At 42.5% G+C, this 12,323-nt stretch overlaps 1 protein-coding gene across 1 annotated transcript in view; it reads left to right on the top strand.

Moving 5' to 3' along the window:
- Positions 1 to 11,746, top strand: part of slc23a2 (solute carrier family 23 member 2) — a 38,643-nt gene extending 26,897 nt beyond the window's left edge. Inside the window, exons 7-16 of the mRNA XM_071536868.1 lie at positions 415 to 503; positions 799 to 866; positions 2,813 to 2,994; positions 3,762 to 3,882; positions 4,535 to 4,691; positions 5,704 to 5,851; positions 5,993 to 6,098; positions 6,221 to 6,488; positions 6,583 to 6,678; positions 6,959 to 11,746. Of these exons, the coding sequence (XP_071392969.1) occupies positions 415 to 503; positions 799 to 866; positions 2,813 to 2,994; positions 3,762 to 3,882; positions 4,535 to 4,691; positions 5,704 to 5,851; positions 5,993 to 6,098; positions 6,221 to 6,488; positions 6,583 to 6,678; positions 6,959 to 7,227 (1,504 nt within the window). The 3' untranslated portion in view covers positions 7,228 to 11,746. The remainder of the gene's footprint in view (positions 1 to 414; positions 504 to 798; positions 867 to 2,812; positions 2,995 to 3,761; positions 3,883 to 4,534; positions 4,692 to 5,703; positions 5,852 to 5,992; positions 6,099 to 6,220; positions 6,489 to 6,582; positions 6,679 to 6,958) is intronic.
- The last annotated feature ends 577 nt before the right edge of the window (positions 11,747 to 12,323 follow it).

Here is a 12,323-nt window from a genome sequence, read left to right as displayed (position 1 = left end):
TGAACCATAAAGAAGATGGGATGCGTATATCAGTGTGTGTGAATGGTGTTGGATGCATTGGCAACAAAGAGAGAAACAAAACAGAGAATCTCTATTTGCTTGCAGTAACTGGTTCTACTGCCCTGCCTTGTATTTTAGAGACTTCAGGTTAGCAAAGTAAGGCCAGGGGGGAATCTAACCCTCCATACAGTGAATGGAGGATATGGGGATAATGCTTGGTGCCTGCTGCACAGGAATAGAGTATGCTCTAGATTCACACACTAATGCCTTTTTTTCATTGAAGTGCTGTCACCTAGTGGTTATAGAGAGAAAATCACCTTGCTACTGAAGTTAATTTTTACAGGCCAGTTGGTGTGCATTTATGTGATTATTCAGGCTGCTAATGTAATTTCTGATGCGTTTCCGTGTGTCCAGGTTGCCTTTGTTCCAGGCCAGCGCATTCGCCTTCCTCGCCCCAGCCAGGGCCATTCTGTCGCTGGACAAATGGAAGTGTAATGATACAGGTAATCTCCCTCTGTCTCTCTGTCTCGCACTCTAACTCTCCTCAATACAGGCACACACACTCTTATCTGATGTAACCATGTGATGAAAACTTTGATCCCAAGCCTAAATGTTGTCAGCATCAAAGCCCCGTGAAGATGGCACAGAATTAGGTGTCCTCAAATGGGATTAGCTAGTTTATCTCTGTGTGCTCCAAATGTAATTATTGACTGAATGGAGTCATGATTCATGTTTTGAGCTCATCAACTTCTGTTTTTTCTTCTGATCTCCCCTCTCTCCGTGACCTTCCATGACCAGCGGTTCCTGTAATTAACAGCACAGAGCTCCTCCACACAGAGCACATCTGGCACCCCAGGATACGAGAGGTGAGGAAGACAAATGAAACAGTCGCAGGGGCTTGAAAGGTGGATAGCGGGGGCAGGAGTCATGGAGGAAAGGCAAAAAAATAAATAAGAGGAAAGAAAAACAAGATGAAATGAAAACAGGGTAGAGAAGTTGATGGGCTAAAAGACATTGGGCTAAAAAGTGTTCATGACATGTTGAAGCTAGGATTAATCCACCTGCTTTTAGATATGGAGAAAGTTAACATGGAGAAATGAAAGGAACTGAATTCAAAGTAAAAGTGAGCTTAATGACCAACTGTGATCCATTGTGTGCATGTAAAGGTTTTTTAGTTTTAATGGGCGTCTAAGTAGGAACATGTGACTTCCTTTGTATATGGCTACAGGGTGTGCAAATTGTGACCGAAGCTGTTAATTCACATTAACCTTTTCTGAGGCTTGTGTAAGCCAGTTGAGTAACTGTTTTTTGACGCTTGTACGAGACTAACTCAATCAGGCCGAATCAAATTGTTGAACAGAACATCGATAAGCCGAAGGCAGCAGGAAGGTGGTGGCAGTAAAATGTGACAGAGAGGAGAAAACAGAGACCAGTGAAGAGAGAATGAGGAACAAGATTATCACTCGGATTTATCAAATGAGATACATCTATACTGAGGACTCTTTATCTCCTCCACCCATGACTTAAGGGCTGCCAACTCTCACACATTGACCGTGAGACTCACGCAACTGACATTTTTCACACGCTGTCACGTTACAAATCCATTTTCTTACGCAGTGAAAAACAAAGTCATAACTGATAACGTCGTGGCGCGAAAAGAGACACTGACAGCGCACAGACAGACAAGACAGAGCAGCACTGTGCAGCAGCGAGTTATTCAGACAGATCGGGGGAAAGCAAGAAATATACACAAATCTATTATATTGTAATTTATTCCCATGCATGCTGCTCAGAGTAATCTCAGTCAGCGGCTTTTCTGTGTCTCTCCCTCTCCTCTCGCACCGTGCGCACGCAGGCAGGAGTGAGAGTGAGTTGCTATGGTTACGGGGACGCTCTGTGTCTCTGTCGCTCTGAAAATTTCTCACGTTTCCCAATAATAGGTTTTTAGGTTAGTATGCCTATGCAAAATCATGAATGGAAGTACCTCAATGCTGAAATCTAGTAATATAACATAATTTAACATTTTTGGTTAACATTAGGGTTGCTGTTTCTTGACTTAATCCAAGAGGTTAGGTGGTGTAGAAATGCAAATTCTGCCATCTGGTACCCTCCTTAGACTTCCACTAGCTAAAACCAACAGATACAAACACTCCTTCATACCCTCTGCCATCTCCCTCCTAAACTCTAGGAGGAAAAGGTAGTTGTCTGCATAACATGTATCTTTTAATTAACTGCGTATTTTTATTTTTATTGTGTATTTATGTCTTTGGTCTTGCTGTATTTATGTGCCCTGTGTTTTATGTGTGCTAAATGTATGCGTCCCACTGCTACATAACCAATTGCCCCAAAATTGCCCTCAAAACTTGTGACATCTGTGGCATTGTGTTGTGTGATTAAAAACTGCACATTTTAGAGTGGCCTATTATTGTGACCAGTCCAAGGCACACCTGTGCAATATTCAGCATCTTGATATGCCACACCTGCCAGGTGGATGGATTATCTTGGCAAAGGAAAAGTGCTCACTAACATGGATTTAAACAAATTTGTGAACAAAATTTGAGAGAAATAAGCCTTTTGTGTGCATAAAAAAAGTCTTAGATCTTTTATTTCAACTCATGAAAAATGGGAGCAAAAACAAAAGTGTTGCGTTTCTATTTTTGTTCAGTGTATTTAGTGAGGGGAATTACGCACATATGCTCTCGAAGCAGCACTGCAGCAGTGTGTCATCATGGGTCAACTGCTACTGGTTGTTTCAGTCTTTGTTCTGTGGATCCACTCATCTCTCTCCTCCATCACTCTGCCCTGTCCCCAGATCCAAGGGGCTATCATCGTGTCGTCTCTGATCGAGGTGTGTATCGGATTGCTGGGTCTGCCGGGGGTGCTGCTGAAGTACATCGGACCTCTGACCATCACCCCCACCGTGGCTCTCATTGGCCTCTCTGGCTTCCAGGCCGCTGGGGAGAGGGCTGGAAAACACTGGGGCATTGCTATGCTGTAAGCACAGACTTCACGTGCAAAGAAGCAAGGAACCACACATGAGGGCATAAAGAAAAACACCTTTAAGTCGTTGTATAAAGCTGAGCATTTACATTTTAGCTTGTAGAAGATGCTCTTATCCCAAGCAACTTGCAGTGAGTGCAACAGCAGAATAAGCTTAAATTCCTAGATCACCACATTTACAAAGAATAGATGTTATAAAATATTCCTGGGACCCTAGAATGAGCAGGTAAAAAATAAGAGCTAAGGACAGGAAGAAAGAACTTTTTTATTTTTTTAGGCTGTGATTCAGGGGGAAGAGGAGGGTGAGTCTCCAGCTTACTGAAAACGCAAACACAAACTTGTCAACCAAACCACAGCACATTTCAAACTTGTATCCAAAGCTAGCCTTCATATCCACTTCAAAGCTCTGATGTTCAGGTGGTGTGACACCAGATCCTGCTGTGTCATGGCTGTTTATACAGTAGCTGGAGGGGCTCGCTTCTCCCCATGCTCCACAGGGACTGGGGATATCTGCTAGTAATTGCCTCTGATTTGCTCTTTCCTAAGCAGTTAAGCTAATTGATTGGCTGAGATGCCTCTGGGGTCTTAGTCAGACCTATAGAGGAGGAAAAGGAAATCCCACGGTAATGTTGGGGGATTAGGCAAAGCTATAAATATGTAGGCGTGTTCATACTGGATGAGTTATGCCCAAAGTTCCCCATAGCTCCCAGGAGAATATTAAGAATGAGAAAATGTGAACACTACTCTTTTTATCTCTGTAGGACTATCTTCTTGGTGCTGCTCTTCTCCCAGTATGCCAGAAACGTCCAGTTACCTCTGCCCATCTACAAGGCTAAGAAAGGCTGGACCTCTTATAGGCTACAACTCTTCAAAATGTTTCCTGTAAGTACACACCCTCGTCAAAGTGACCAGTTATTGCACCGTACATACATAGGCACCTATTTTGTCTCACAAACTCTAGCTGAGCTCCACCACTCTTTCCTTTTCTCAGAAAAGATTCCATTCTCTCCCTTGAGGAAGTCGTAACCTCCCATTTCTTTACAAGCCCTCCCACTACTAACAATTTGGTTCCCACCTACGTTGCAAATAATTCAACCCATCTCATCTCTGTCTCCTCAGGAGGTTAGGAGGTTTTCCCTCTGCATGCTACTGTGCAGTGTATAAATCAGTCTTTTCCTGCCCTCTGCTGGTGATATAGTAAACAACAGAGGGTGGGTCGTAAAGGCTGTCACATTAATGCACTCACATTAAAGTTACAAATCAGCCTGATTTACTCTTGTCTCCCCAAAGGGCATCCCATTGATGCTTTGCTATTTATTGGGGTCACTCTTTACTGTAAGAACTTGTGTTTATAGCGGTCAGCCTTAGAAACTGGAGTCAGCGTGGACGACTCTTAAACCAGCTCTTTTCGTCATTTATTTTCCCTCATGCTGTGCGTTAAGATGTATTAAAGGTATAATTTGTGGCAGGTTTCTCAGTGTGTGTGTGTGTGTGTATATATATGTAACCACATTTTTTTTTCTCTTGCACCCAGATCATCATGGCCATCCTGGTGTCATGGCTGTTGTGTTTCATTTTCACCGTCACTGACGTTTTCCCACCAGAGAAGGACAAGTACGGTTTCTATGCCCGCACAGACGCACGCCAAGGCATCCTAGCCGCTGCACCGTGGTTCAAGATCCCGTACCCCTGTAAGTGTGTTGTTGGAGTGGAAGGGGGTGTCAGTGAGGATGGTCTGTATTACATCTTGTCTTGTTAAGCCCGGTTGGAGCTAGCCGTGGTATAGAATGGTTTGGTCCACATCTTTGTGAGCAATTTGGTATCCAAGTCAATCGGACTCTGCTCTTGCTTTTTATAGGTTGTTTCCTCACTGCCCCCGTCTCTGTGACTGTCTCTCTGTTGGGTCAGACGTGTTATGTGTTTTAACTCACCTGTCTTGGCCAGGTCTCCCTTGTAAAAGAGATTCTGAATCTCAAGTGGACTTCCTGGTTAAATAAAGGTTAAATAAAAATAAAAATCATTTTAAGCATTTATCAGCCAGCTAACCAAAGAATGTTTAAAAAGAATTTAAAAATGATAAGCACCATCTCACACACCTCAAATTAGCATTTAGTTTCAGCCCTAGAGGGAGAGAACAGCAAAACAAGACAGACTTTGCTCTGTCAACTGTTAAAATGGGATACTGTCTGGCCAGAAATTGTTGTGAAACACAACTGTCTTAGCCGAGCTCCCGCCAGGTTCAGGGTCCATACACAAGTCTGGAAAGTATGGAAAAAGATTTTGGTCTTGGTGAATGTGGAAATTGCACAAAAAGTTGGGAAAATATGGAAAATATTGTTGTATTGTCCCGATATATACATACAACTACACATTTTCTGTAGTTTTTACATTCATCTCACAAATTCTGATATTTGTCCTTGTGAAGAATAATCATCCATAGAGCGATATGGCATTTAGGTGGGGCCAGACGGCTATCAGTGTAAATCACATCGAACACCAAAATCTTCAAAACAATAGTTAAAGTCTAGAAAAAAGTATGGAATTTTGAAATCAAGACTGTGTAGGAACCTTGCAGGTTAGGACATCGGCACAGTGAAGCCCCAACCAGTGGTAACGAAGTAAAAGATATTTTTAAGATGTTTTGTGTTCAGATGAAGCTGTTTCTCATCAGTACCGACTGGCGCTGTGCTCCTATCCATGCAGTTCAGTGGGGCGTTCCTACAGTAACAGCTGCGGGGGTGATTGGCATGATGAGCGCGGTGGTGGCCAGCATCATTGAGTCTATCGGAGATTACTACGCCTGCGCCCGCCTCTCTTGTGCCCCTCCACCTCCCATCCATGCAATCAATAGGTAATTCTGCAGTTCATCTGGCTTTTATTCTCCCTCATTCTCTCTATACCCCAGAAATATTTTTTTAGGAACCATTGACCATTTTATTGTCTTGAAAATAATCAGATTATTTCCACCTGCCCTTTCTTCCTGTCTCTGTAGGGGAATATTTGTTGAGGGGATGTCCTGTGTGCTAGATGGTCTTTTTGGGACAGGCAATGGCTCCACCTCCTCCAGTCCCAATATTGGTGTGCTGGGAATCACTAAGGTAACACACAGCTGCACACAAAGCTTATCCAATTGAGCTCGGAGCTTTCATTCTGTCTCTCACTTCCTGACACACTCCGATTGGTTTCCTAACCCCTTGCTGGTCTTTGATTGGTCCTGCAGGTGGGCAGCAGACGTGTGATCCAGTACGGGGCAGCTATGATGCTGCTGCTGGGGCTTGTGGGTAAATTCAGCGCGCTGTTTGCCTCTCTGCCTGACCCCGTCCTGGGAGCTCTGTTCTGTACCTTGTTTGGTATGATCACAGCGGTGGGACTGTCCAACCTGCAGTTTGTAGACCTCAACTCCTCCAGGAACCTCTTTGTTCTGGGCTTCTCCATCTTCTTCGGCCTGGTGCTGCCAAGCTACCTCAAACAGAACCCGCTGGTCACTGGTGAGTGGAGAGGAGAGGAGAGACACCCAGATGCCTACAAACTGAAGCCATATTTCAGCCAACTACTAATCTCTTCCCTCTCAATCTCTCTCAGGCATAGTTGAGGTAGACCAGGTTCTGAACGTGCTCCTGACCACCGCCATGTTTGTAGGTGGATCTGTTGCTTTTATATTGGACAACACTATCCCTGGTAAGTCTTTAAATCCATTCTTCACTATGTTAAGCTAACACTGTTAAGCCTCAATGTTATGACTTCCAAAAAGTCCTGCTGTTCCTGTGCACTTAGGATAGCCGGTTTGTAGTTTTTGGCATAACACCCAACCAGAAGGTTATGCAAAGAGGTGCACCAGCCATAAAAAAACATTATAATTCAGGGAAACGGGCACAGTTACATCTTCCTGCTTTTAACTTTGAACGTTTAAATTGTGAACAGCCTTGTGAATCTCTCCTCCCCCTCCCTGTCTTCTCAGGTTCTCCAGAAGAACGAGGCATCAAGAAGCTGAAGCGTGGGTCTGGACCCAGTGCAGCAGAGCTGGAAGGGATGAGGTCTTACGACCTGCCATTCGGAATGGACTTCATCCGCAGACATCCCATCTTCACGTACATCCCCATCAGCCCCACCTTCACAGGCTACCAGTGGGGGACACTACGGGGAGCCTGCAGGAGCAGGATGGGCGAGAAGGGGAAAGGAGGAATGGGAGGGGAAGGAGGCACAGCACCAGGGGAGAGCGGGGTATAGCGAACGGGCTGAATTTGGGGAGCAAGGGAAGGTACACTAAGATAAACGGGTGGGAGAGTGGAGGAGAGAAAGGGTGCAGGGTTTGGGATTGTGTGGAAGCAATGTGATGCGCAAACCCCTGTCATGTGTCCGTCAGGATTAGTTTTCTTTAGCCTGCCTCTATTCCCAAGTCTATTCATGCTATTTTGAGCATGCTATAGCAAGTCACAGCATGCTATGAAAGATGTCATCATTAACAGACAGGTCAGGTGGTGTGTATGCATGTGTGTATGCAGCACTTCATAATGGGTTTGTGCTTTCATTTATTTGCACTTTCCTTACTTTAATACAGACGGAGACAGATAGATGCTCAATATCTCACTCAGAAAGATGAATGTTTGATGATTCACTGACCCATTTAAGATCGAACATTGCCAGTTAGCAAACCCTTTTTTGCAAACCTGTATAACTCAAGGAATTTTGTAAAGCATAATATTCTGTTAAAAGTAGATTTGATCATGTAAATTGAGGATTATGCAAAATTGCACTGTATGAATCATTTGCCTGTAGACTCATTATGCAACCACATTAGAGATGTGCAAGCACACATACACACACACCAACACCAAAACTAGCTCAAGTGTTACAATGCACGTAAACTGTCAAGGTCATGCAGATAGATGCAAGTGGCTTGTCGGTTGTCTTTAGCCATGCACAGTGATTGTGATGTTTGTTTTGCCGTATCTGCTGCCTGAGTTCAAGCAGAGAATGTTGCTCCGCAGCTCGCTCGTCCATTTCTTTAGGAAACTCCTCAGACACGCGTTGAATTGCAGTACGTCAAATCAGCTCATCTCCTAGTGGGACAAATCCAAAAGCAACTGACATCCCCAGGCCCCAGTTTTCTTTATCTAGTAGGGTGCTGATAGTGAATTTATGCCCATTCCCATGGGTTATCTTAATCATCACTAACAACCAGCTTACATACTTTACTATCATTATTATCTTATGCATCATTTACTAACTCCACCAAGACCCTGTTTTTCCTGAGCACACCCCAACCTCATTTGGCTCTTAAATTGCTTCAGCATGGAGCAAAATGCACTTGGTTGGCTACCATAATGTGCAATCACTGCAAGAGTTTGTATAGTTGAGATCTTTTTTCTATTTCACTGATAACCTTAATTTTGTTATATTTGTATGTTTAATTCGCATAGGCTCGGGTCTTTTCTAATATATGTAGGCACATGCATAATGATAATGGCTTTAAACGATGCCTGACTTGTACTGTCATGATGACACAAATGTATGGTTTCAAAAGGAGATGGTACACAGTTCACAGATAAGTGGCCCTGTAAGAGACACTTTGAAACATTTTGCACCCAATTGCCAGACTCAAAGACAGATAAAGAGCGATAAGAGGAGAATTTTACATTCTTTATCCTGTGACTGTCACACAGCTTTTCTGATCCTCTGCCTTCTGCTTTGACAGTTTCAAAGGGTTCACTTCTCCTGTTTTACAGCAGTAGTAAGTGAACATGCAGGATTTACAGACACTGCACCATGAACTAAAAACCCCTGCAAATATCCAAACCCACATACTATTTCCAATAATGTGCTGTGTTAGCCTTGCTGGTTACTTGGATGCAGTACAAGACTTTAAATAGGTGAGGATGTTGGGTTGGTTTGGATATGTATGGGGTGTTAAAAGGTGAGGAGAGGGTTGGGAGAGTTGAAATTTCATTTTCTTTGTTCTCTCGATGGCTCACAGATTGTACAAGGTATTGTCTTGCACCTGATCATCACTCTGTGGATTATTATGATGATGATATCATTGTTCATATTGTTAACATTGTTCACTTATTCAACTGTGTTGACTTTCCCTTCCATTCCTCCTCCCATCCTCAGCCACCCATAAGCATCCCACTCTCATCTCACATCTTCGGCCTCTACTCGTCAAATCTGCAGTTTAATTGTTTGTTGTTTACTGTTGATATCTGTTACTGTTCATGCCTATTGCAGTTTAGCCTGCGGCGGCATATTTGGCATGTGAGAAATCCTGAGCCGTGTAGTAAAAGGTTTCAGAGCATTAAGAGCCTGTACCTGATTGACATGGGGAAGACCTAACTGAGACCCTGACATGAGAGCGAGTCTTGGGTTTGACCACACTGTGTTGCTTCTGCTGACTTTTATAGCAAAACGGTGGTTGAAGAAATAGCAAAGGATTGCAATATTCTCTCAGCAAGTGTAGAAATAAAAATGACTACAACAAAAACAATGGCTGAAGGAGAATTGTAAGATATCCAGTCCAACTGAGATTTTTGCTAAACCAAAATACTAAATGCTCTTAAGATTATTTACTTTTCTCTTCTGTTATTGTTATACCAAAATATTTTTTCAGGTATTGGCAAATGTCACTGTCAAGAAATTAGCGAAATCTCAACCCAAATTTACTCGCCTTTTTTTTCTCTCTTTGTTAAACCTATTTATTTATTTATAAGAAGAAAGTTAATGTTTAATGAAGATTATTTGAAGCAGATTTATGTGTGTCTTGCACAATGTTAAAAGGATATTTATTACAGTTTGCTAGTTCACGCCCTGTACAGAGTGGTGTGATGATCCGGTGCATTAGAGCCATAGATGTGGCTAGAGACGCTGACCGCTACGCCTGCTCTCAACCTCCACTCCACTCAGTGCTTTTAGAAACTCTTCATTAAACTCTAAACTCTCCCGGGGACAGCGGCATTCTTCTAAATATAATTTCTAATGTTGTAAGCTGCTTATAGGTCATTCCAAGTCTATCATGTGATTTTACAAACAGAAGTAAAAACACTTTTTTAAATGTCGAACTGGATAGTTTTAGTGGAATTTCAGTCAGGGCCTTTTTTATTATTACAAGTACTGTTTGTACATGTGTGGTGAATATTGGTGGCAAGAACATCAGGAGTCACAGTGAAGGATCCCAATCTGACACCCTAAAATGATGACATTTGTCACTAGATACTCATAGTGGAGAGGTTATTATGACCTGTAATCAAATATGAACATTTTTTTCAAAGTCAAGTTTGACCTGAAGACCACTTTGCGATCGGACACTTTTGGACCTTAGACTTTTATAGCACAGTTAGCTAGTGACCACTGAACCTTGAAGAGAAGTCCAGAGAAACGGTGCAGAAACTGTAAAACTAAAAGCTCCGTATTCTTATTTAAATGTTGGCTGGGATCAGGATTGGTAGCAGGTGGGTGTGGAGGCAGTGTCATGAGGTGACTGAGCAGCCACTGGTTTAGAGGCTGTGAACTGCCACACTGTACCTGATGTGACAGTGTTAGTTTGTGGCTCCAGGACAGCCAGGAACAGGGGATCCAGTAGAGGTCAGAGGGCATCTCTCCCCCCTCTTCCCCCCCTCCGCTTCTTTCCTCTCAGAGAGGGACATATGGAGGGTGGTGTTTGACACTTTTGGCACCTCTTGTGGTGAACTCTTTTGTACGTGCACACATAAATAAAATCACATGCACAATCTTCAACCCAGTTTTCTGTGGCATCATCTCGTGTTAATGCAACTAGCAGTTTACTTCTCTCGCCACATCCTTCCTTCCTTCTCCACTCTCTGCCCTCTCTCTCTCTCTCTCTCTTTACCCTCCACTCCTGCAGTGAAAATACGATAGCAGTGTCCTCTCCTGTTTTGGTGTACCTGTTTTTTTTCTCCACTGAAAATCTTGTTGTTGAGGTTTTTGGATGCAGGAGAAGACACCGGCTGGCCACCTTGTTAAGAGCCTCTTGGTCAAAACTGGCCTCATGGTCTGTTACATTTTCCCCCTCCCTGAAGGTCAAGATGGGCGTTTGGGGTCCATATCGGTGCCTAAAGACAGCTTCCTTTTGACTTGGACCTTAGACCTCCAGTTTTTGTGGTGCTTTCTCTTTCAGGAGAGGCAGGCTGAGGTTCCTGAACACTGTGTGTATTTGTAACGGAGTTGTGCCGAGTGTCTTACATGGTTGTTACAGAATTGAACCCTCTTAATAACGCCTTGCATTTTACAAAACCAGACTCTCTTCCTTGAGCTTGAATCACATACTGTGAACCAATGAAATTGATTAAAAGATGGCTCTTAAGAAGGTGGCCATGAGGTGTATGACACAGAGAAATCAATCCCTTTCAGTTATTTTGAAGGGGGTGCTACCTGAAGAATATACTTTTGTCTATCAAGTGTTTTATCTTTTTCAATGTTGTTTCTTGTTTTTTATACATCATTTTTATGTTTTTACAAACAAATATTTGTAAGAAATAAATCATACATTTTAATCTTAAATCATGCTGGAAAGTGCACCATTTTGTTGTATTTTTATTTAAAAAGTAAATACATTTTCATCAATTTTAAATCTGTGGTTTGGTGGAATCCTTTTGTTTGTTAGAACATTTTCATATTGTATTTTTTATTCTAACATTGCTTTCTGTTCATGTTAACACAGTGTCAATACAAATCAAAAAAGAGCTGAGAAACTTTAAATAGATGTAAAAAGAAAATTGAAAAAAATAAATGTATATTGAATGGAGTACAGTGTGCTAAACATTCTGGAAGAGAAATTGTGTATACTAATTGTAGCAACAAATTGTTCTATTCTTTGTTCCTAAAACTATTTAATAAGATGTTACAGAACGAATACAGTCTTCTGTCTTTATTGGGTGTAGAAACTAACTGTGAAAGCTGTCTGTTTTCCCCAAGTTGGAACACAGAAACAAACAGCTTTTCAGTGTTTGTATTGCAAATGGGCATCTCTGACTCTCTCGGTCTCTCTCTCTCTCTCTCTCTAACCATCTATCTCTATCCTTCCCCCATTTTTTTTCTGGCAGTCAGCCTGTTCCTGGGAAAGAGATTAGGCATATTGTTGTGTCTAGAAGCTCACTCCGCCTTTCACCATCAATTGACACCAGTGTAGCCTCGGCACCACAGGGAGAGCAGATGTGACTGAGCCGATTACTGACGCACTGATGGAGGGAAGAAATAAAAAAATAAAAAAACCTACTGTGATATTAAATATAAAAATTGGTTGTGACTTTATGTATACCAGGTGCCCTCGTGAAAAGTAACTATGGTGATTCTACAAGAAACGTAGTGACGCC

This window comes from Centroberyx affinis, unplaced genomic scaffold, assembly GCF_046629955.1.
Source record: "Centroberyx affinis isolate AG114_WGS23_722 - 3 ecotype Tasmania unplaced genomic scaffold, CSIRO-AGI_Caff_v1 ptg002953l_1, whole genome shotgun sequence".
Taxonomy (NCBI): domain Eukaryota; kingdom Metazoa; phylum Chordata; class Actinopteri; order Beryciformes; family Berycidae; genus Centroberyx; species Centroberyx affinis.
Note: the sequence above shows the minus strand (reverse complement) of the source record. Positions and strands in the feature narration are given on the sequence as shown.